We start from the raw sequence: 21,861 nt of genomic DNA, 5'->3' as shown, positions 1-21,861 counted from the left end.
CCAGTTAGACTGCCAGGAAGCCATGTCAATAAGCCAACATTCACAGTGCTACAGCCCTGCCACAGCCACACACGACATGAAATGCAGCTGCTATAAATGTGGCTATTAGTTATACCTGTGTTAAACAAGTCAACATACCTGTCTGGATAAGTGTTCGTCATTAAATGTATTATAAACAAATAATAAATTACAGAGTTTATGAATTCCATAAGTTGACAATACTGATTCAGAGCAGGGGCAAATGCATGGAGTTAGTGAACTAATCTCTCTCAGGGACTTTACACCTTTAAACAATGACACACACACACACATATAAATAATAATACTAATTAGGCTATAATAATTTTAAATAATGTTTTCTTGATGTGGTGTCAGATAACAGTTAATTACAATAAAGCCAGTTGATGGGTGAAAAGTCATAAAAGTAACTGGTAAAAACGTGATTAACTTGACACACTTTAATTTAAACCTTAGTAGTTAATGTAACAGTCAATTCTGGATATCTGAACATACATGTTATTAAAAGCACTTGTGAACTGTATATTTTAAAATTGACTTATTCCACATACACAGGTTCTTGAAGCCCGTGCCAATATAATACCTTTTTTTAACCGATTATGTTATATAATGAACATGATACAAAATATAAGGACTGCTCACCACTTTGTTTTCAAATATAAGAAAGTAAGCAGGAAGTTAAAAAAAAATCAAAAAATATATTCCACATTGCATTACAAAAATACTACATGTATAGACATACTATATTTCATCCCTATACATTGAAAATATACTGAATGTTCGTTCCTTTAAGTTAACGGGTCGATGTTTGTGGTTTGTAGGCAGGTGATGATTTACAGGTGCAGTACCACGCCTGTGCTGCAGGTGTCAGTGCAGGCAACTATAGAGAGGAGTAAACACCGAGCAGCGGCTAAATGACAGCAGCTAACGTTAGACCTTAAACCTGCTGGATGTTAAAGGGGACATGGGAATGGTCAAAGATTTCCTCGTTGTGTTATTTTAATGAAGTCAGCTGTTTAGTGTGACATTTTAACTATCCAGCGACAGTATTAGCGCGTTTTAATTTTGAGACCAAGCTAACCAGCTAGCCAGCTTATCTCTGGTTGATATTATTATTTAGAGTCATGAACTCCCTGGTTGGTTACGGAGTGTCCTCGGAGTCTGACAGCGATGCTGATGTAGACGATGTAAACAGCGGTGGAGCTGGGTAAGTGCTCACTTAACAAACATCTAGCACAAACACAGATTGTAGAATACTTGTAAATAATTTCGCGCTAGCTTGCATAGGCTAAAATGTCTTGGTCTCTTTCTCTCGCTTTTCCTTTCTTCAAGCTGTGTAAAGGAGGCGGGTGATGAGGCGTCAGCTGCCAAAAAGACCCGCAACTTCTTGCTGGAGTCTGGTTCAGCTTCCAGTGAATCAGACAGTGAGTCAGAACCAGGGGAAGAGGACCCAGAGCACCCTTCACCAACAACACATCCCCAGAAACCAGCATCTTCTACTTCCTGCCAGTCCTCCCTACCTGCTCCTTCCCTGGGTTCCCACCCCTCCAATAAACTACCTCCTCCTTCTCTACATACCTGCTCTGACAGCAGTGTGTTTGCCAACCCTTTCAAAGCTCAGGCAGACCAGAAGCTCAGCGCCTTGCAGAAACACGTCCCCCTCACAATGCAGGCCAAACCCTCTCAGATAGGAGGTAAAAGGATGTGTGTGTCATACAGGAAAGATGGAAGGTGCAGGTTTGGGATCAAATGCAAGTTCGCTCATGACAGTGACCTCCAGACTGACACGCATCCACCTGTGGGTGAAGAAACAACAATGTCAGATGAAGCTGAGTCCCATGCAGGCGGCTCATGTGGTGGAGGATCCCAGCACCACCAGCAGGAGACAAGAGAGGAAGAGTCAGGAGGGCAGCTATTGAAGAAGAGGAAGGTTGGACTGAGTAACACCTTGATTCCTCCTAAACGAGCTATGAAGCAGTTTGCCATGCAGAGGGAGAGGGAGCAGATCAACATGTCCTGATGAATGATTTCTGGGCTGTGTGCTGTCACAAAGCAATAGTACTGGGATGACATATGTTCTCTCAGTGTGTATATGTTGTAGAAACTGTGCACTATCTACTGTAGGACCAATTAATGACTCAGGCATAGTTACATCTGGAAGACACTTTTGTCCAAAGCGACTGACATTTTTATTTGCGTCAATCACACATCGAGAGCAGTTTGTTCTTGCTTGAGGACATTTTGACATGTCAGGGCTTAACAATAAGGATTGCTCAATAGCTCAGAGCAAGTACAATACCATGTAGGGCTAGTATATCTAGTAACTTACTTGCCAAGTTGGACATGTGCTAGATAGAAAATAATTAGATGTAGTTTTTTTGTTCTAGAATTGTTGGTGTAAGTAGCTTAGAAGTGAGCCATCTCACATCCTTTTAATCTCTGTTGAAAGCTGAACTTTTGCAATACTGAATGACAGTTAACTTAAGTCTTTGTTGTTACTTGCTAACTGGTAATAAATTAAATTTGTATAGGAGAAGGTAAATATTGACTTTGGGCAATAAGATTCTGATCCACTTAACCCTAGCCCAATTAAAAAACATCAACATTGAACTCTGCATGTAGACAGAAGGAGCTGCGGCCCCAGTTGAAGAGAGGAGAAATTAGTTTAATTCCTTGGGTTTGTGTTATTTATGTTCTCAAACAGTCAGTGAATACACTTCAGAGAAATGTTAAGACGTTTATTTACATCTTATAAATGAACAGTTTTTGTGTTTGCTCTACCACACACCCTAAATCACAAACCAGAGGTGCAGATTTAGTACTGACATATGCTCCAAAGTTTCTACATAGCTCTGCTCATCAAATTACATCACACTTTATTGACATAATTGGAGTTTAATTATCTAATTCAGTGACTGTGCTTGCTGTTATTTTATGGGTTCATCTGTGATTTACAATATCCAAGATCAGCGTTTGGCTGATTGAAGACTTCTGTGAGTAGTACATACATTAAATGGGTTATTATTCCTTCGATGTCTCCCAGCCAAGCTGAACAAACAGCTGTACAACTGCCAGTGAAACAGTTTTAATGACACTGCCAAATAACTAAAATACACATACTTTTACAAGACTGTAAAACATCTTTTTGTCTTCTGCTTTTCAGGGTTTGAAATGTTATTCTGTTACAGTTTTCTGTTATCTTTTTTTAACCTTGCCAAATAAAGGTTTACAGTAGATCTGGACACTAAATGAAAAAATAGCTGCCTATTCATTTAAACAGAATTTACTCACCCCACACATATTGGGTCTGTCTATAGCTTTCTGATGTGTGTTTTGTGTTAATAATATAAATAGAGTTGGTTTATTTCAGTAGGAGCCTTGATGCCACACACTAGGTGTGTGCTATATATTACTAAGAGGTATGCTATATTATTGCATCACAGCAACAGCTTTGCAACCTCAGCATCATTACACACACACACACTCACATAAAAGGCTACTTAAGTTTACAGGACTTATGTACAAAGGCAACAACTTACACATACAGACACACACATATTTTTCCCTGATACAGATATTCTAAAAAGCTACCAAATATGACTATGAGTGAACAGTACATTATATATTGGTGATCCTACATTGACCTCAAACATTGCAATACAGTATGTCAGGTTACTGATGACAATGTGCCTCTATCCTCTGTTTTGTGTGCACTGTCCTTGTTTTACATGAGAGTCTGCTGCACGTGTCTCTCAGTGCTGTCCGACAGAGCTTCCCCGTGTCCTGTCTGCTCCCAGACAACACCATCCTCCCCCATAGCTTCTGTCTGCACAAGGGAGCTGGCTGGCGGTGAGGAAGACGAGAGCACCGGATTGTCCAGAATAAAGCTGTCCCCATTAGTGGAGCCTGGGTCCTGGGGCTGGGATGGGGACAGGAGAGGAGGGCTCAGGGCAGCTGTGTGCAGGGTCTGAAGCTGCTGAGAGGTGGCTAAAATGGGGATCTGCTGAATATGGGTCTGAGACTGGCTGACTGGCTGGAAGGTCATTTGAAGGATCTGTGTCTGCCCCTGGCTCTGCTGCTGGGAGGAGAACGACTGAAGAGGCTGCAGCTGGGGCTGATGCTGGGTCACCACTGAGCTTGAGTGAAGGGTCAGTTGTTGGATTTGGGGCTGCTGTGGCTGCTGAGCAGCCTGCACAAACTGGACGGGCATCTGGAGCTGGAGGTGAGTCTGCTGCTGGTTTTCAGCTGGTGAAGGGGGGTCGATGGGGGACAGGGCGATCGTCACTGGCACCTGCATGGTGTGGAGACTCTGGTCTTGTCCCAGTAAAACCACCTGGTGACTCACTTGTTGGGTCACATGACCCATCTGGGACACCTGAGCCACTTGCTGCCCAACTTGCCCTTCATGGCTCAGCTGGTCCACCTGCCCATCCTGCCCTATTTGGCTCACATCCAGGCCAGCAACCTCTGCTTGCATGGGGTTTCCTGGCAGCTCTAGCAGGGAGGCAGGGGTTGTGATGAGGGCGCCAGCGTTGGCTGCTAGAGCTTCAGCGATTAGCACCTCGGGGTGACTCTTAGCCTTATGGGCCACCACACAGTCCTTTTTCTCAAACTTCTTGCCACAAATGGAGCAGGCGAACTGGTAAGTAGCGTCAGCATCGTGCTTCTTCATGTGCCAGTTGAGAGACGCCTTCTGACGACACGTGAAGCCACAGATTTCACACCTATGGGGAGAAAATGAAAGAAAATGCGTGTTCAAGTAAAGTTGTAGAATTTAAGAGAATAAAGAACAAAGAAAGCAAAAGAGCAGTAATAGTGAGCAGAGAAGTACTAACTGCAGGGGCTTCTCTCCTGTGTGAATCATGCGGTGCACAGCCAGATTGTGGGAGCTCTTGAAGGCACGAGCACAGAACTCACAAATGTAGTCCCTCTGGTCTAGAGTAACAGAACAACCAAATATAGATGTGCTTTTCATATAATTTCAGTATCAGTTATAACAAGAAATGGTCAGACGCAGATTGAACATAGTCCATGTCTTGTGTATATACTGTAGGTGTACCTGTGTGGTGCTTTGCGTGACGCAGCAGCTGCTTCTGTAGTCGGAAAAGCCTTCCACAAGAAGGGTGAGGACAGACATATTTCTTCTTGAGCAAGTGCTGGTACTTTATATGATGCTGGAGTGCAGAACAAAGAAAATAAAAACAGATCATCACTAACAGGAGGATGGAGTGGCTAGCAGACAGAAAACAGACCTAAATAGAAAGTTTAGGTTTCCTGTGGTTACACGTTCTCGATGATGGCATTAATGGCGGAATCATCAAAAAAATATCTGAATATATTGTGCATTATTCCTTCTGAATTGAACTTCTGAGATATTGAGATCAGAATTGATGCTAGGATGCACTCAACCCCCCCTCTTCATGTTCGCTGTGAACACAGTATTAGAGTGACAGATGTAAATAAGCCTCAGGAGGACTGTGTGGTTGCTGAGACAGACCTGTAGGTAGCGAGGATGAGCCAGGACTGTCCCACACCCCTCCATTTCACATCGGACATACTGCACTGGAGGCTTCTTTCTGTGTGGGTGAAGCGCATGTCATTGCAATGTCACAAAGCGGAAACATAATATTTAAAAAGGACCTCAAAGTCCCCACGGACACAAATCAAAATTTGTTGCTCACAATGTCAAACATCAGTCACTAACATATGTTTTATTTCTGGATGAAATGATGACAAGGTGATTTATTAAATCATATTATAAAGGTCAGATTATAATGCTCCAAAACAGACATCAACCTCACCTTCTCTTTGGCAGCCGTGGGGTTTTGTCGTCTTTTTTTCGCCGGCCTCTCCTAACACAGAAGGAAAAACTTTAATAGGAGTAAAGGTACTACTGTAGCTCATTAGAGCTACATATAATGTGAATCTGTTCTATTGGTAACTGGTACTGTGCTTACTTTCTAGGTCCATCTGGGTCCTCCACGATTTCTTCCTCAAGCTTTACTTCCTCTTCCACACCCTCCAAGTTGTCTGAACCTTCTATCTTTATCTCAGCAACCTCCTTCTCTTTTTTAGGTGCCTTCTCTTTCTCTTTCTCTTTCCTCTCCTTCTGTCTGGGCGGGGCTCTGCGCTTTGGTTTAGGGACATCCCTGTGAAAAAAAAGAGAAATGTTCAGTTGCTGAATAAAAACATATGGTGCCTCTGTCAAACTTTGTCAGACACAAACACACACCGTTCAGCCTTTGGGTCATAGCTCTGGTCGTTAAGGTCATCTGTAAAAGGAAGATCTTCGTCACTGCTGAGACCCTCTTCTTCCTCTGCTCCACTGAAAGCGAAACAACAAATCACTTGAGACAGAGTTCCCCACTTTCTGTCTGCCGGGGTCAAGTGAATGAGATAAACGTACCTCCGACTCTGCGGCTGGTAGCTGAGGTCATTTGTGTCATCCCGAAATGGAGGGTCTTCATCATCCAAGACTGATTCAGCAACATCCTCGCTTTCCTCTTCTTTCTTTTTACTGAGACATAAGGGGGAAACACAGCGGCCATCAGAGCACAGCACCACTCTCCCTTAGTCAGACACGTTTAGAATATACAAGACAGTATACTCGGTATGTCACAGGAACCATTACTTCAGTACCAAGTTGATGCCAAAATTCTGAAAATGTGACGGCACTTGATTTTCTCTAGTGCTGTAGGTACTGGGAATGCAATTCTTACAGACCTGACGGGGCAGCACATATGCCCACAAGTGTTCTAGTCTGCAGTTAAATCCCAAAGGAAGAAGATAAACACCTATCAGTAGTGATGTTACAGCTGATACTGCAGTCCCTAGGCCTGTGTCGAGCAAAGGGGGCGTGTCCAAATGAAGCCCGTGTCGAAGCCCGTATCGTTTTTCAGGATATCACGTGACCAAAGACAAACGAGGCCCCGTTTCTCTGGAATCACGTGACTGCCTCTTTGTGTGATTCGAGTCGGGAAATACACAAAGTGTTTTGCGTGAACCGAGGTGATTCTGAAGATCGTTAAGTGCAGAGGATTGAGTGACCCAGTCACACAAGCACTCTAACCTTTTGTGGACTATATATATATATATATATATATACACACACATATATAGTCCACAAATATATGTGTGTGTGTATATGCACTTTATTGATATACCACGTTCAGGATAAATTCATTTCATCTGGCTTTACAATACCTCATAAGGGGATTCAGACATAATCATCATCATTAAGCATCATTATGTGTATGCCAGATCCACTGGCATGTAGCCCACATGTAATATCACAGTTGGACTGCTGTACATCAAATAACCAGCAGATGTCAGTACTCCTAAATGAGCTGTTAAACGAGGCTTCGTGTGATCGGCCTTTTGGCGAAGCAATTGGACTGAAAGATTCGACACATTCACGGGGCTTCATCACACCATCACTCCCTATCAGTGAGGAACAACAACAACAACACATGGAAGATGGCGACAAATGTAGCTGCAGCAACAGCCCCACCTTGAATCCTCGAAAAGCAATAGGAGCGCACTACGCTACAGAGTATCTGAGCACTATCTACTAAGCACTGCACGTTTGTGGGTTTTTTTTCCAGTTTTTGAGATTTGGAAAATGTTCAGCTTTGGGTAAAATGCTGCGCTCGCCACTGTCACTTTTCGCCCAGGCGTCCAATCACAGTGGAGGAGGGGTATTGACAAATAGCCTACCACAAAGACCAACCATCACATCTTACATGTACTAGTGCTGAGCAACAACAATGGAGGAAAAATATGTTAAAATACTGTATATACATTAATATAAATTTACTCGCCCACAAAATCTCATAACCCCACATAGATTTGGACTTTGTGTTTGAGGCAGATTTAAGTTACACAACTACATATATTTACATTATATTTAATTTCAATGTTTTTAACTAATGAATGTACGCAATTTGTTGTTTTGTTTCAATTTTCAACTATGGTATTGAGTCTAATTGTGTAATTTCACTGACACTGGTATCAACTACTACATGCCTGGTATTGTGACTCTACAGTACAATTTAAAAGCCATGGGCTCAGTGGGTCATAAATATGTGGAATATGTATTTTTTTAAGCTTTGATAAAGTGACTCTTTAATTTATTCTTTAACCATATAACATTTTGTAAAAGAATATAATTGCAGCACTGAGAGACACCCTTAATGCTTGGATGTTCATTTTGAATTTACCCAAGGGACCAACACATATACTCACATTTCATATTTGTCTTTATTTTTTACCTCTCCTTCCACTGCTGCATGACAAACGGAGAAAGAAAGACATTATAAGTTTGAGAAAGGCAACAAAAACACTTTTAGCCACATGAACCTCCAATTTTAGATTTATGTGCCAATTATAGAAATGATGCAGAATGGGACAAAGCATAAATGCATACAACATAAAAACATTTTATTAAATTCTACTGCAGTCTCTCTGAGTTATTGGAAGTAGGAGGGAGGACCAAGAAAGGACTGCACCCACATGTTTATCTCAAAAGGCAGCACTGACCCCATAAGTTACACTAATAATCCATAATCACAACCCTCCTATATCAGCTAAATAGGATTTAATGTCCAGAAAAACAGTACTAAGCAAAGTGCAAACTGAAGCACCGATTTGATTAGTGAATTATAAGCCCACATGTTGAACCATTGTAGCTTACTGTCAACAGGTTGCTCACCAGCTGGATTCTCCATTCCAGGTTCGGTCTTACACACAGGCTTGGCAGAGCCGCGGACAGCCCTGCCAGACGGGGGCTTGGCACGAGTCTGGGCTGGGGGGCGTCTGGAGGGTAGAGCTGGAGTGAGGGAGCAAAAGTGTGCCATCAAACATCCTGTATGCCATATAGTGTGGTTCAGGCACATGCAGACACAACAACACACAAGTCAGCGTTTTTTGAAATAGACACATAATCCTCTTGCACACAATTACATTTACCTTTAATGAAGATTTAACAAGACACATATCAAAGAGTTTTTCCCCAACATTTCTCTGATTACCTTGAGCATCTGTGGCAGGCTTCTTGGGGTCCTCTGAGCTGCAGAGAAAAAAAGAAGAAAAAAGCAGAGCTGACATTTTCTCTACCTGCAGAGCGACCTTATGACATTTATCGTATCTCTAATACAACAATGCATTTAAATCTTTTTAGCATCCAAAAAAATGTGACAAATTGTAAAGGCAGGTAAGTTTTACTCCACCCTCCCCATGCAGAGCTGCAGAAAGGGGACGAGCTATGCTGAAGGCGTGCTTTTGACAGGAACTGATCCCACAGACATAAACACATACCTTTTAAGTCTAGACAGCTTCATTATAAACAAATGCAGTTGTCTATAAGCTATTAAAACTTACTCTGTGCCTTGAAGGCTGTCACCTGCGACCCCCCCTCCAGCCTCAGCCGAACCCGCAGATTCGGAATTTTTCTTCCGCCTCGAGTTGGAAACTTTCCTCCGTTTAGTCGCACCGGTGTCCGGGCTCGGTTCGTCTTCGTCGTCGTCGCTCTTGGTGTCCTTCAGCCAGGCCGGTACTGCCCTCGTGGACCTGTCCCTTAAAACTCGTCCTGAGCTCTGCGGGCTCGACGCTGCCCCGTTAACGTCTGTCAGTGAAGCAGAGACGCCAGACCTCGGGCGGCATGCTCCCCGCTCTCTGAGCCCTCTCCGTGGGGTACCGGCCGTACTGGTGGCCGGGGTCTCTTCTGCGGCCTTGTCCTCCGCCGACTCTTCGCCTTTATTTACACCCTCGGTTCGGTCGCCAGCCGGTTCCATCACCGTGAGGACACTCCAGCTTACTTCAAATTCAGCTTAAAGTCAAGCAGGTTTACTTGAAAATTGAGGAAAAACGGACAACATCTGGTATAAAGACGTTTTGATTGCAAGCGGCCTTTATCCAACAGTGGGACATTTTCTGTGAATGCGTTAGATTCGTCGCAAATTAAATGCATATATTTATTGATTAGGGATTGAAAACTTTTCTTAATTATCTATTCAGCAATAAACCGATATAATTTTAAAGAAGCAGACACTATTTTCGCGTTCTTAAAGCTATAGCAAACCTACTTATTCGCCCGGGCCTGCTGCACAACCATTTTGTGCGCTTTGTTGCGTCTCCTTTAAGCCAAATATAAACTGAGGTTATATTCAGGAGCGGCAACGCATTTTAGCAGCTTTACAAGTCATCTGGATTTCCGCGTGTGGCTTTTACAGATCGAGTCAGCGGACATGCTGTTTTTATAAATCTACAAAGCAGCAGCAGACGTGCAAAAGCATCGCGCACGCGGTTGGCCGTCGGGGCATCATGGGAACTGTAGTGCAAGTTGTATCAACACGGCGTAGAGTTTGTTTTAAGGATATTTCTATCTCTTTTTGTCGTACTTTAGGATACAAAAAGGGAATATATGATCCTATCCAAGAGAAAATTACAACAACATATATCACAAAAAATAACAAAAATAAAATAAAATACAGTATTATTGTAATTATGTGAAAATGTCCATGTCCAATGTCCAAATTCTTTCGCTGCCACACATATCAACCCAAATAAAACAAGGTAAAATTACTATTATCAGTATATTTTTTTTCCCCTGCCTCAAGTACTTTTGTGTTCTGTGTTAAATAAGTTAATATGCTAAATTACATTTTTGACTCAGCACTCAAACTGTATGATAATGTATTTTTCATGCATATGATGAATTCACATTTTAACCACAAGAAAGACTAAGTGTGGTTTGTGTCCTACAATATTTTGCACTGATGACAGTGGAGCTAACATGGCTGCCAGTGAAAACCTGCACTGCCGGGTCTGAGCTCTACACAGCTCTGCTACAGGCTGGTCTGATGGGATGTATTCACCACCAGATGGCAATATTGTCCTGAATGTATAACCTCACTGACAGCATGAAGTCTCTTGAAATTGGTTAAAAACCATCTCCCTTATATCAGCCAGTGTTGTTAAGTGGGTGTGGTGTTGATGTGTTTATTGGGTCAGTATGATGGAGATAATATTCCAGGGAATTAAACTCAGTCCTGCCTCTTGTCTGGCAGAGTTTGTAAAGTTTTTATTAAACATGCACTGATCATGAACACACCATGTGTACACACATACAGCCACACTGGATTGTAAACAGGGTGAGCTAAACCACAAAATTAGGTTTTGATCTTATACTACTAAAAAACAGAATCAGAATAACCAATACTGACACCAATAGTGTTACTGTTTAGTATAAAAAGCAAATATCATGTAGGTAGGAACCATATGCCATGATTAAAGAAGTAAAAACATCATTAATATGCAACTTATAAATATGTCTTCATTATCTCTGAGTGATTTGCTAAACATTAAAGGGACGGTTCAGATTTTTTAAAAAAGTGGGGTTGTATGAGGTACTTACCCAGTGTGTAACGTACAGTACATGTCAGTCGGCACAATTACACAATATTGAGAGTATTTTCACTGCTTTACCTTTCCATCAGACAGCCTGTTTTAACAGCTTCAGTTCCTCAGCTCTGCTCTTGTCAAAGCCACCAGACTCCACTGAAAAAACAGTGATTTTAGCTCACTGAACACAAGAGCTGCTGGTCCACCACTGTAACAATCACTTTGTTTGTGTGATTGTGTGATTTTAGTGAATCAGAACAAAGTCTTTTATATGCCAGCATCACATTAACACAAACAAAATAACTGTTTGAAGCAGTGGTGGACCAGCAGCTGTTGTTTGTTTTTTGTTTGTTTTTTTCAATAGAATCTGACTTTGAAGAGAGCGATGTAACAGCTTCATTTTCCCATTGGAAATCACTGTCTGGCATTAAGATAAAGCAGTGGAAATACTCTCAATATAGTATACAGTTGGCACGGCCCCAGTTTGGAGAAGCAGGCTGAAGTCCAGCATGGAAGCTAAGCAAAGTGCATGCTATATTGAGAGTATTTGTACTGCTTTACATTAATGCCAGACGGGAAAATTAAGCCATTATATCGCTCCCTTTAAAGCCAAACTCTATTGACAAAAACAAATTTAACATATTTGAACACAGGAGTGGTCTGCCACTGCCTCAAACTGTGTGACTTTCCCATTAAAAAGGATTAGTTCAGATTCGCCAAAGTCACACAATAACACAAACTAACTTATAGAGAGACCAGCAGCTCCTGTGTTCAGCAAGCTAAAATGACTGTTTTTGTCTATGGAGTCTGGTGGCTCTGATGAAAGCACAGATGGCCAAATGAGGCTGTTAATGGTTTCTCAGTCAAAATGGGCTGTAAAGTGATGAAAATACTTTAATATAATGTACACTTAAACTGACACTGTATTGTTATTTTTAGGTTGCTGAAATACATTTAGTTGCCACCCCCATCCACAGCAGTAGCTTGTGTGTCGAGCTCCAGTCTGCTTTTTTAAACTGGGGGCATGCCGACTGACATCTACTGTATGTAATCCACTGTCTATGGATATGTACCTCAAACTACCCCACTTCAAAAAAACTTTAACTATCCCATAATGCATTTTGGTATTCCCTGATGAGTTCTATGTCAAAACAAGTTATGAATGGTAAATAGCAAATGTTTAGTGTGTACATGCACGTGCACAGAACATGATTTAACTTGAGACAGATCTATTGGTATCCTGCTGTTGCTGCTATTGAAAATAAGGTTTAGTAGTGGTAGTATAAGTAAAGCAGGTTGTGTAGTCCTATAACTTTTCACCATATTTTATTGGTGAAGCAGTTGATTGAAAGGAACTCTATGCACCTGTGATTACCCTCCTGGACACACTGTACTGCTTGATGAAGGCTATTGATGTTCTTTAAAGCTGCCCTGAACTCCTTGCTTGGGTACAACATGTTTCTGGAGTAAAGTTGACCCACCACAAAGACCTTTATGAAACATTCTCCAAACACTGTGGTCTCTCTCTCCTCTCTCCACCATGACATATTGCTTAACTGACGCTGGAGGTCAGGGATGGGTTTCCATTCACAGAGGTCAGAGTCAAAGTCCTCTGCGTCCGGACCTTTCAAGAAACTTCTGCCCATTTTAGCACTGTCTAGTTATGTGGCTTAATCTAAAACTAAGGCAAGTTGACATGGTTTAGTCAGTTTCTGTCTTTGAACTCAGACAAACATGTAGAGGTACAGAATGAATGACAGCATTGCTTCCTTTTGAAAATGCTTTATTTATCTACTTTTTCACTATAAATATGACAGTACAGAACAAGCTTTTTTTTTAAAAACAAACCTTTAGATAGAAAACAGTCTGCATAGGTCTACAAAGGTATAGCAAAGGGCACATCTTGGCAATAAGGCACACACTAGGAGGAGTTTAAATGGTAACACCTATGTTAAACTAGGCATATGTCGATCCACACCACTGACACAAGGAGCACAAGTTCATCCTGCTGCTGTAGTGTGGGTGAAATGCAGGCAATAGAAAGTAAAGCAGGTGTTTTGAGTGGGAGGCAGAAACAGAGGGACACCGTTTCCTGCGGTCTAACACATAAAGTTTGGATGGCTGTTAAATCACGATCAGACTTTTAACAGTTTAGCCAAAACTGACACAATCAGTGAAGTTGCAACACCAATAGCTCACTGTGCCAATGGGTTTAAACACAGCAATGGAGTTTTAGTTTTTAGTCATAACTGATAAAACGTAGCTAAACGAGAAGGCCTTCATGTTCCCACTCATAACACCACATCCAGTACAAAATAGCAAACAGAATATTAAACATAACAAAAACACAATAACCTTGAATTTTTAAAAACTATTGGACACTTTGGCAAAAAAAAAAAAAAAAAGTTTTTTTCTCTACTTTTGTTACTCTGACTTTTCATCCCTAAAAAAGGTGTACATAAAGAAAAGAAATACGTTTTAGAATATATTATACCTTTTCTTCTCACTTCATAGACAAAACACGTAATGCATATATTAAATATATCCTGACTTATTATCATCATACAGGAAAATAATAAAGCAGTTATCAGCAGTTTGTTTTCTACGTCAAATCCAGTTTCAGAGGAGAGAGAGGTGGCAAAGAGGTGTAGATGAGACAAATACATCTTGCTTGCTGTGGATAATCAATCTGTTGGACATGAAATGTAGTTTATGATTCAGGCCATCTTCAAAGACAAACCCAGTATGTTTGTGTGTACAAACTTTAGTAAAAATCTGAGGAGGTGATAGAAAATTAGAATATTCTCTTCTAAGCAGAGAATAACCCCAACAAAACATTTGGGTTCGAAAAGGCAAAACTACCAGAATTGGTTGACAATTACAAATGTTTTGCACTCTGTTATACAAAGATGGTTAATGCAGCATGTGACTTTATGATCAGCAGTTGCTTGCATCCATTATGTTTGTGTGTTATAGCACATACGTGCATGGCTACTTGTATATTTCAGCGTGAGGTATCGCTCCAGTTTTTCCCACTCCAAACTTGTTTTCAACACACCGCAGAGTTTAAAAAGTGCCTACTAAACATTCAGGAGGGGAAATTTTTTAATGCTTTACCTGCGAGGAAAACTCTGTCACACATACAGTAATTGAGAAATGCCCAAACTGGCCCAGTTCATACATTAATTCATGCTCAGCATTCAATATCTCTTCATCTAGGAGTCACAATCTCTTGCCTTTTATAAATACATTTAAGTGCACCTCGGTCAAGCACAGTTTGGAGGACGAGAAATAAAGAGGCCTAAGGAGTGTTACTGCAGGAGCGCTCAGAGAAGAGACTACAGGATAGAGGTAGCCTTGTCACATCTGACTGCAGAGACTGAAACCTACTTGTCTCACCAAAACACAGTAATACCATAAATTATTGGAAATATCAGTGGAGGAAACTCTGGCGCCATGCACAGATCTTTCCTCTTTGTGCCAACCTCAGGGGCTTCACATTGTTACAAAAGGCACAGTGAAAAGCACAAGGTGGCACATACAGATGTAAGGCACTGTAGTCAGGCACATAGAATCTTTCTGATATCAGGAAACTGGAGTGTATGTGGCCTTAAAGGGATAGTTCAGATTTTTTGAAGTGTGGTTGTATGAGGTACCTATGCATAGTCAGTGGGTTACATACAGTAGATGTCAGTCGGCATGACCCCAGTTAGGACACGCAGGCTGGAATGCAGACACAGAAGCTTAACAATGTACTGCTGTGGAAGGGTCAGCAGCAAAACAGATTTTAGCCACATAAAATATACCTCCTAAAAAAATCAATATCAGGTTAAGTGCACATTACATTGAGAGTATTTTCCACTGCTTTACCTTTCCGACAGACAGCCTGTTTCAACAGGGAAGCTGTTAAGGGTTTCAGCTCGCCATCCATGCTCTCGTGAAAGCCACCAGACTCCACTGAGAAAAACAGTAATTTTATCTTGCTGAACACAGGAGCTGCTGGTCTACCGCTCCTTCGATAAATTAGTTAGTATTACCGTATGACTTTGGTGAATCCGAACTATCTCTTTTAAATGCCAAAGTCTCCCAACAACACAAACAAAATCATTGTTTGTGGCAGTGGTGGACCAGCAGCTACTGTGTTCCGCAATGTTAAATCACTGTTTTTCTCAATGGAGACTGGTTTTAAGGAGAGTGATTTAACGGCTTCATTTTCCCATTGAAAATCACTGTCTGGCATTACGGTAAAGCAGTGGAAACACTCTTAATTTAGGGTACACTTTAAGTTGATATTGATGAACCCTGCTTCAAAACAATCTGAACCATCCCTTCAAGTGTTTTTTTTTGTTTTTTGTTTTTTTTTTGGCTACTATCAGCAAATGCAGGAGCGCTTAAGTGGCAGAGTGTCCCAGCCCACATAGAAAAAATGTCTCTTATTTCTGTCCATATTTGTTCAGCTTTCAAAAGTAAAACAATTCAAAAACACAATAATAAAGACATACATAAATGAGAGAAAAAAAAAACAACTAACATCTGTTCAGTCTGAGTCCCCTGTCAGCGCAGTTTCTGAGGATGGAGAACATCTCAGTATACATGGTGTCGCTGTCTGTCAGGCTTATACATAAATCATGTTCAAAAACATTTCCAGTTTTCTTTTTCTAGTATTTGTTCCCAAAGGAATCTGCCACAATAATATTATTTGGCTAGCAACTTTTTCTTCAAACAAACCAAGATAATATGTTTCCAAAAGTTAAAGAGGAGACATGAAAACAAGCAAACTAATTATAAGCAAATAAACACAACACTTAGAAACCTTCATTTAAAACAACCAAAATAAAAATGAAACTAAATAAAACCAAAACGTACCAAACAGGCATGTTTGAAGCTTACACATTCAACCAGCATGGACGGACAGCATCACCTACAGCATGTAGAATTGGCTAAAATACTATATAATAATGCAAACAAAGCATTAGTATATCCAAAAGCAGTTGTCTTCAGTGGAATCCTCTCTTGTCAGTAGTTCCTGTTGTATTTTTATTTTCTTTCAATTAATTTCTCTTTCTTTTTGCCCCCAAGCTTTTACAGTTAAAAAAATATTAGACAGTGTAAAGGTCTATCTTTCCTGCTTCAGAGGACAAATGTCGCTCCATTAATAATCTACAGAGAATAAAACCTTAAATATTTATCTTCTCTTCATAAATACTCAAATGTACCTTCAGTGTTTCTGTTGCCGTAGCAACAAGATGGCGGGGGTCAGAGACACATAGAGCAAGACAGAGAGACGATTGTTATTAGGAGTTAATGCTTATTGTTGGGGGATGATTGTCACCACGTACAGGTAGGTTCCCTCAGTGTGTGGACTACAGTGATGCTGCATAACTAAGCCTGTCATATAGTTGCCTTTGGTCCAGTACATACCGAGGCCAGTAGGTGGGACAGATGTGTGACGTCACTGTTTTTCTGTCCGTTTTCTAAATGTTTGCTTCCTTCCTTTAGAGCTTTTGGATGTCCATGTGTTCAAGTGATGTTTCTGTATGATAAAACAGACATTGTGGTGATGGTTCAGTCACAAGCAGGGGTTAAACTTTTTTTTTAACGTGGTCTGACCCTCAGACTCAATATGTCTGGTAGACATCGTGGATGGGCAGCTGGAAGGCTGCGGCGGGAAAGGCCTGTGGCACCGCATAGCCTGCGTATCCGCCATATGCTGCAGCCGCCACCGCTGCATTCTTCTGCAGAGCGGCCAGAGCTGCTGTGTTGGCAGCGTAGTTTGTGATGGGGACGTATCCAGCTCCATACAGGCCACCACCTGCTGGGATACGCTGTACATTATGGGCCATGGCATAGACTGGAGTGATAGGACGGCCCTGGGAGATGCAGGAAGAACAGAAGGACCATAGTGAGTAAGAGGATTTCTAAAGCATTGCGCAGATTCATTGTACATTCATTGAACAGACGCATTCAACTCTCAACTGAATACATTCATTCTCGATTTTCACCTTGAAAAGGCCAGCATTAAGTTCAAATAAGAAATGTGTGTCATAATCAGTGGTGGGATACAGGGGCATAATTTACATTGCGGGACACAGGGGACATGTTGTGAGCATTTATATTTGTGCAGCTGTGTGTCAGTTTCACTTTGCAATTACACCACCACAGTACTAGTTGGTCATAGGGTTTCTATGCCTCTGTGTTAAGTTTCTGTGAAGGGCTGTAAAGTTTGATTGATTGAAAACACACATAAAATGTAGCTTAACAATGACATTATTAAACACAAGTACAAAATTTGGCTCAATTTTAACTTACAAGGTTCACAGACCAAACAATTGTCTTATTTCAGACATGTTCTCCCTACATGTACAAAATGCTAACGTTATTAGCATAAGCCTATGGCATTTTACATTGCATAAATTAGCCTAGTGGCAAGCAGACTTTCTTCTACTCATATGAAGCCAGGATAAATCCTCACAGGACTTAAAATGTTCTTTTGTGGGGACTTTATTATCTTCACAATTTATTGTTTCTTATCTGTGAAATAAAGGCAAGCAAAAGCTTTGTTTCCACTGTTCCATCTGTGGTGCATAGCTACATATAGTTAGCTATATAGTTATAGTTTCTGGGGAGATGTATGGTGTCAATTCCATGCATAGTATAAAGAGTATAAATCTTTACTCCGCTATGTTTATTTGACACAAATATAAAAATATAGGTGTGTGGGAAAGAAGTGTTGTCTGGTCCTCGTCTCTGCTTGAGGCTAGAGACTCAAGGCTACATTAGCAGCTATTGGCATAACACAATTGAAGGGTTGCATCGTGGGTAATGTAGGTGCCATGTTTTGACAAAGATCGAAGCATGCATCGAATTAAAAAGATGATGGCTCTGGTTCTGCTGCAACAGATTTGATCATTTTGAAACTGGCCGTTATGACTCCAATGATGTTATAGTTCATTGCTAATTCAGTGGAGTGGTGCAAAATCTGACTCATAGATAGGCCACTGTATGATGCAGCACACACTGGACAGTGTTTAATGCATGAAACAACATGTCCTGAGATGGAGCTGGGCATTTCATACCTTTATCGGCATAAATAAAATTCAAACATTTTTATGTGTCTGTGAAACATATAACTGTCAAAGGCACACCTGAAAAGGTGGAGGGGTGGAGACTGCAGGTAGGACGGTGGCAGCAGCAGCAGCAGTAGCAGGGGTGTGCTCAGGGTGTTGCATGGCCAGAGGGTTGATAAGGTGCTCCACCGTGTGCACCTTCCCCTCCTCCATCAGCTTGGCTGCAGGAGCCGTGCTGAACACTGGGTACTGCCCACCCAGAGTTGGCAATGCCACTGCACATAAAGAGACACAAGAATGAGAGCTTGGATAACAGACAGGTCGACTGCAGGCAATGAGTAAGAGATGATGTCATGTTTGCATTAAAAATACAAGAAATAATCACACGTACATGCACCCATGAAAAAGACAAACTCAGATCTAAAGGGAATCTATGATAGACGTAGTTGCTGAAGCAATCCAAGTTGAAGGAAACAATTTAGTTAAGAAGGGAAAAAATAAGAAGTTACACAAGTTGGTGTTGCGGTGTGATTCGGATTATGATGGTGTGGATTAACCTCAATGCTCCAACACACACACACACACACACACACACACAAACATACACACAGAGTGAACACAACGTCAGTCATTGTTTCAGATGGACAAAAGTCTTTTCAATCTGGTGGTGATCCTGTGATTCCACACAGTCCAGGACTAAGACCGAGCGCCAGATTGGGGTCAAATCGTTCCAGAAGGAGCATCAAGGAGGGCCATTTTACAAAAAGGACCTCTGATCACCAAATACACAATGTTAATATTAACAACAAATTTATGTTGAAAAACAATCTGGTAAATATATTTATTTTGTGTTTAGTAATAAACCTAAAAAATAATACCAGTGTGTGCATTTCTATCACTATCATTATTCTACGGTATAAAAACAAATCTGAATTGTAGAATTTTAATGATCCACCAACATAAACATGCAACTTTTTTACTGTTTTGTTATGGTCTTATGTGAGTTGCTTTGATTTGCCCCATTCATGTCAGTGCATTTGCATTTCCTGGAAAGAGGGAAGAAAAAACAGGAAATAATCCTTTAAATAGAAGCCACCTTACAGCTTTACTACTACATTCCTCTTTGCTGGGGCAGCAGCTGATTTCAGGCCATGTTTTACAGTTTAGACCTCATATTTAAAAAACAAAACAAAATTATGAAGGTCATATGTGTAGAATAAATGTATACTGCAGTATACATTGTTCTGCGACCCTACATTACACTGGTATTATCCTTTAAGTGATCAGGATAGAGTGGACACAATAGAAAAGAGGAGATAAATAATCTTTAGTTTATGAGTATAGTTTTGCATTTCAACTCCTTTTCTTGACTGAAAGTGTAACACTAACAAAGCTAAAGCAGCTGCTTCTACACAGGAGAAACGAAAAAAAAAAGAAAACAACTTCATATGAATAGAAAAAGCAAGGGTTTCGTGATGTATGTATTTGTTTTACATTCAAAATAATGTCAACCACCTTTCAGTAAAGAATTGGAGTTGAGTGCATGTGTAAAAGGAGATTGTGGAACTACTGGTCCCCTCATAACAATGGCCATGTTCAGACAGACAACAGCACTGTGAGAAGAAACATGGATTCCGTATTCAGTTAAACGAAACCACTGCATTGGGGTTGCTAATAGATGTAGCAAAGAAGCCAATAAATGTAGTTTCATCTAGCAAGAAAGTCAATTTTTGCCTCAACACAATGTAAAGCATTGCCAGTGAAATATGTTAGAGGTAGATCAGTCTGTAAAGTGGCCAGGGTGATCATCATGGCAGAGGATTGTACAGTCCTTTCTAATGGTTTCTTAAACCACTGTGCAGTGATTTGGTGTCTGATGGCCTTTAACTGTTTTTTCACCATCTCAACATTATGTCCCCAACAACGTAGCCCCTTGTGTTCTTTTAACACAGTGCTGTTTCTGGTCTGAACACCTAGTAAGACAAATTTCTGATATAGAGGGAAAAAAAAGGACAGAATAAAGGAACAAATCATAGCAGTTACTTTCTGGTCATGCTAGAAAGGACAGATATTAAGTGTCATTATTAAAGAGAAAGGAAGTCCTTTTGCGCCTGACCATCCAGCAACAGCCACAATTTTGATTTACAAAATGTTCCTCAAACCACACAGGAGAGAGAGATAGAAAATTGTGAGCTGGAAGGTTTAACAAAGGCTTTTGAGATGGGCAAGGATACGGAGGGATATATATCTATGTCACTGACTTGTGCCAGGTTTGATGCCAACGGGGTTGACAGAGGCAGCGAGCTCCAGACTGGGCATCAGCTCATAGGGCTTTTCGGGCTGCTTGGTCTTGCCCTCATGGTAGCGGCTGTAGATGCCACGACCAGCAGAGTAACCCCCCAGGTATGACCCCCGTGGTCCAGGGGTACGGTTACCTGCAGCAGCACGACCACGACCTCGCACAGTACCTGCTTAAAATACAATTAAAGTAATATGATGACAGGGCTTGTGGTTTAGGATTTGGGCAGTAGAGGTAACTTTTACTTAAAGGTGCGTTGGGCGACATGGAAGGGGAGATTTTATGTTGGGTTTAGAACTTGTTCAAAAGTATCAGGACTGAGGTAGCAAGAAGAGTCCTTCAGCTATAATTTAAGGCAAAAATCTGCTCATGAAGTGCAGTTGCAACCGGAAATTTCTGTTTGAGCTCAGGATTTTTTTGGAGTTCTTTGGGTCCGGTTTGGCCTTTTTCTTGAGCGCTACTCTGACTCTTAAATCAGATGGATCAAGTTCATGGCACTATGAAATGGTATTCCTCGATGTTACATCTTTAGCTTTGTTGTGATCTCTGCAATAACCCAGCATGAAATGGGAGGTGACAGCACAGCGGGAAAAGGATGGTGTTAGAAAATGTATAGTTTGTGACATGGTAAGAGAGCTCATTGTTCATTGAAGGAATGAGTAGGAATAAGGATGTGAGAGATTACCATTGTTCTGTATCATTGGGGATCCTTTGGAGAGAAAACCAAAACACAATGATTGTTGAAGGTCAAATAGATTATCCTTCTACCACCCAAACACCATACATAATCAATCATCAAAGGTAATGGGATTAGCATTCATTGGTCCATCACCTTGTTTTGTCTTTGCCTTTAACAACATGTCTCTGATTTTTAAGCCACAAACCCTCATCAAGTTAAGATTTTAAAATGTCTGTCAAATGATATTCTAGTCATCAAATATTAAATCATCATTATCATGACAATTTAAAAATCATAGTTCCCTACTGATAGTGTGGGTTTGTCATTGCTCCTACAATAGCAACTTTTGAATGGCATTTTGAGATCTTTAGCAGTGCATTGGCCCATAGAGTTTCTGC

The 21,861-nt window shown here is 41.0% G+C and overlaps 3 protein-coding genes across 15 annotated transcripts in view; 1 reads left to right on the top strand and 2 right to left on the bottom strand.

Moving 5' to 3' along the window:
* The first annotated feature begins 909 nt into the window (after positions 1-909).
* si:ch211-113e8.11 (uncharacterized) lies at positions 910-2,661 on the top strand. The gene is made up of 2 exons (XM_049572617.1): positions 910-1,225; positions 1,351-2,661. Exons 1-2 carry the CDS (start codon positions 1,143-1,145, stop codon positions 2,036-2,038), a joined length of 771 nt encoding a protein of 256 aa, XP_049428574.1. The 5' UTR covers positions 910-1,142; the 3' UTR covers positions 2,039-2,661.
* Positions 2,662-2,741: 80 nt separating this feature from the next.
* zfp91 (ZFP91 zinc finger protein, atypical E3 ubiquitin ligase) lies at positions 2,742-10,257 on the bottom strand. Of its 2 annotated transcripts, none has more exons than XM_049572602.1 (12): positions 9,397-10,257; positions 9,048-9,085; positions 8,711-8,845; positions 8,263-8,302; positions 6,425-6,535; positions 6,251-6,343; positions 5,976-6,167; positions 5,820-5,870; positions 5,516-5,594; positions 5,078-5,192; positions 4,854-4,953; positions 2,742-4,742 (listed from the first exon to the last, which is right to left on the bottom strand). In XM_049572602.1, the coding sequence occupies exons 1-12, from the start codon at positions 9,807-9,809 to the stop codon at positions 3,743-3,745; spliced, it is 2,367 nt and encodes a 788-aa protein (XP_049428559.1). In that variant the 5' UTR covers positions 9,810-10,257; the 3' UTR covers positions 2,742-3,742. The 2 variants fall into 2 exon arrangements, with proteins under 2 accessions (XP_049428559.1, XP_049428560.1); XM_049572603.1 differs by having other exon boundaries at positions 8,729-8,845; positions 9,397-10,256.
* A 2,927-nt stretch (positions 10,258-13,184) lies between these two features.
* The window catches only part of rbm47 (RNA binding motif protein 47), a 39,383-nt gene continuing 30,706 nt past the window's right edge, over positions 13,185-21,861 (bottom strand). For 7 of the 12 annotated variants that reach the window (XM_049572606.1, XM_049572610.1, XM_049572605.1 and 4 more), the window contains 4 exons: positions 21,470-21,493; positions 20,747-20,956; positions 18,564-18,760; positions 13,185-17,288 (listed from right to left, as the gene is read on the bottom strand). In XM_049572606.1, the coding sequence (XP_049428563.1) occupies positions 17,037-17,288; positions 18,564-18,760; positions 20,747-20,956; positions 21,470-21,493 (683 nt within the window). In that variant the 3' untranslated portion in view covers positions 13,185-17,036. The remainder of the gene's footprint in view (positions 17,289-18,563; positions 18,761-20,746; positions 20,957-21,469; positions 21,494-21,861) is intronic. The other 5 variants (XM_049572612.1, XM_049572615.1, XM_049572614.1 and 2 more) reach the window with 5 other exon arrangements.

The sequence above is a fragment of the Epinephelus fuscoguttatus genome, linkage group LG3, assembly GCF_011397635.1.
Source record: "Epinephelus fuscoguttatus linkage group LG3, E.fuscoguttatus.final_Chr_v1".
Lineage (NCBI taxonomy): Eukaryota > Metazoa > Chordata > Actinopteri > Perciformes > Serranidae > Epinephelus > Epinephelus fuscoguttatus.
This window is presented reverse-complemented; position numbering and strand designations above follow the sequence as displayed.

Bases quoted from the DNA above. Each gene is read 5' to 3' on its own strand.
- si:ch211-113e8.11 (XM_049572617.1), top strand. From the start codon at position 1,143: ATGAACTCCCTGGTTGGTTACGGAGTGTCCTCGGAGTCTGACAGCGAT. The intron at 1,226-1,350 runs GTAAGTGCTCAC...CCTTTCTTCAAG, and splicing joins GTAAACAGCGGTGGAGCTGG to CTGTGTAAAGGAGGCGGGTG.
- zfp91 (XM_049572602.1), bottom strand. From the start codon at position 9,809: ATGGAACCGGCTGGCGACCGAACCGAGGGTGTAAATAAAGGCGAAGAG. The intron at 8,846-9,047 runs GTAATCAGAGAA...CCCTCACTCCAG, and splicing joins GCCTGCCACAGATGCTCAAG to CTCTACCCTCCAGACGCCCC. The intron at 5,871-5,975 runs GTAAGCACAGTA...CTTCTGTGTTAG, and splicing joins GACCCAGATGGACCTAGAAA to GAGAGGCCGGCGAAAAAAAG.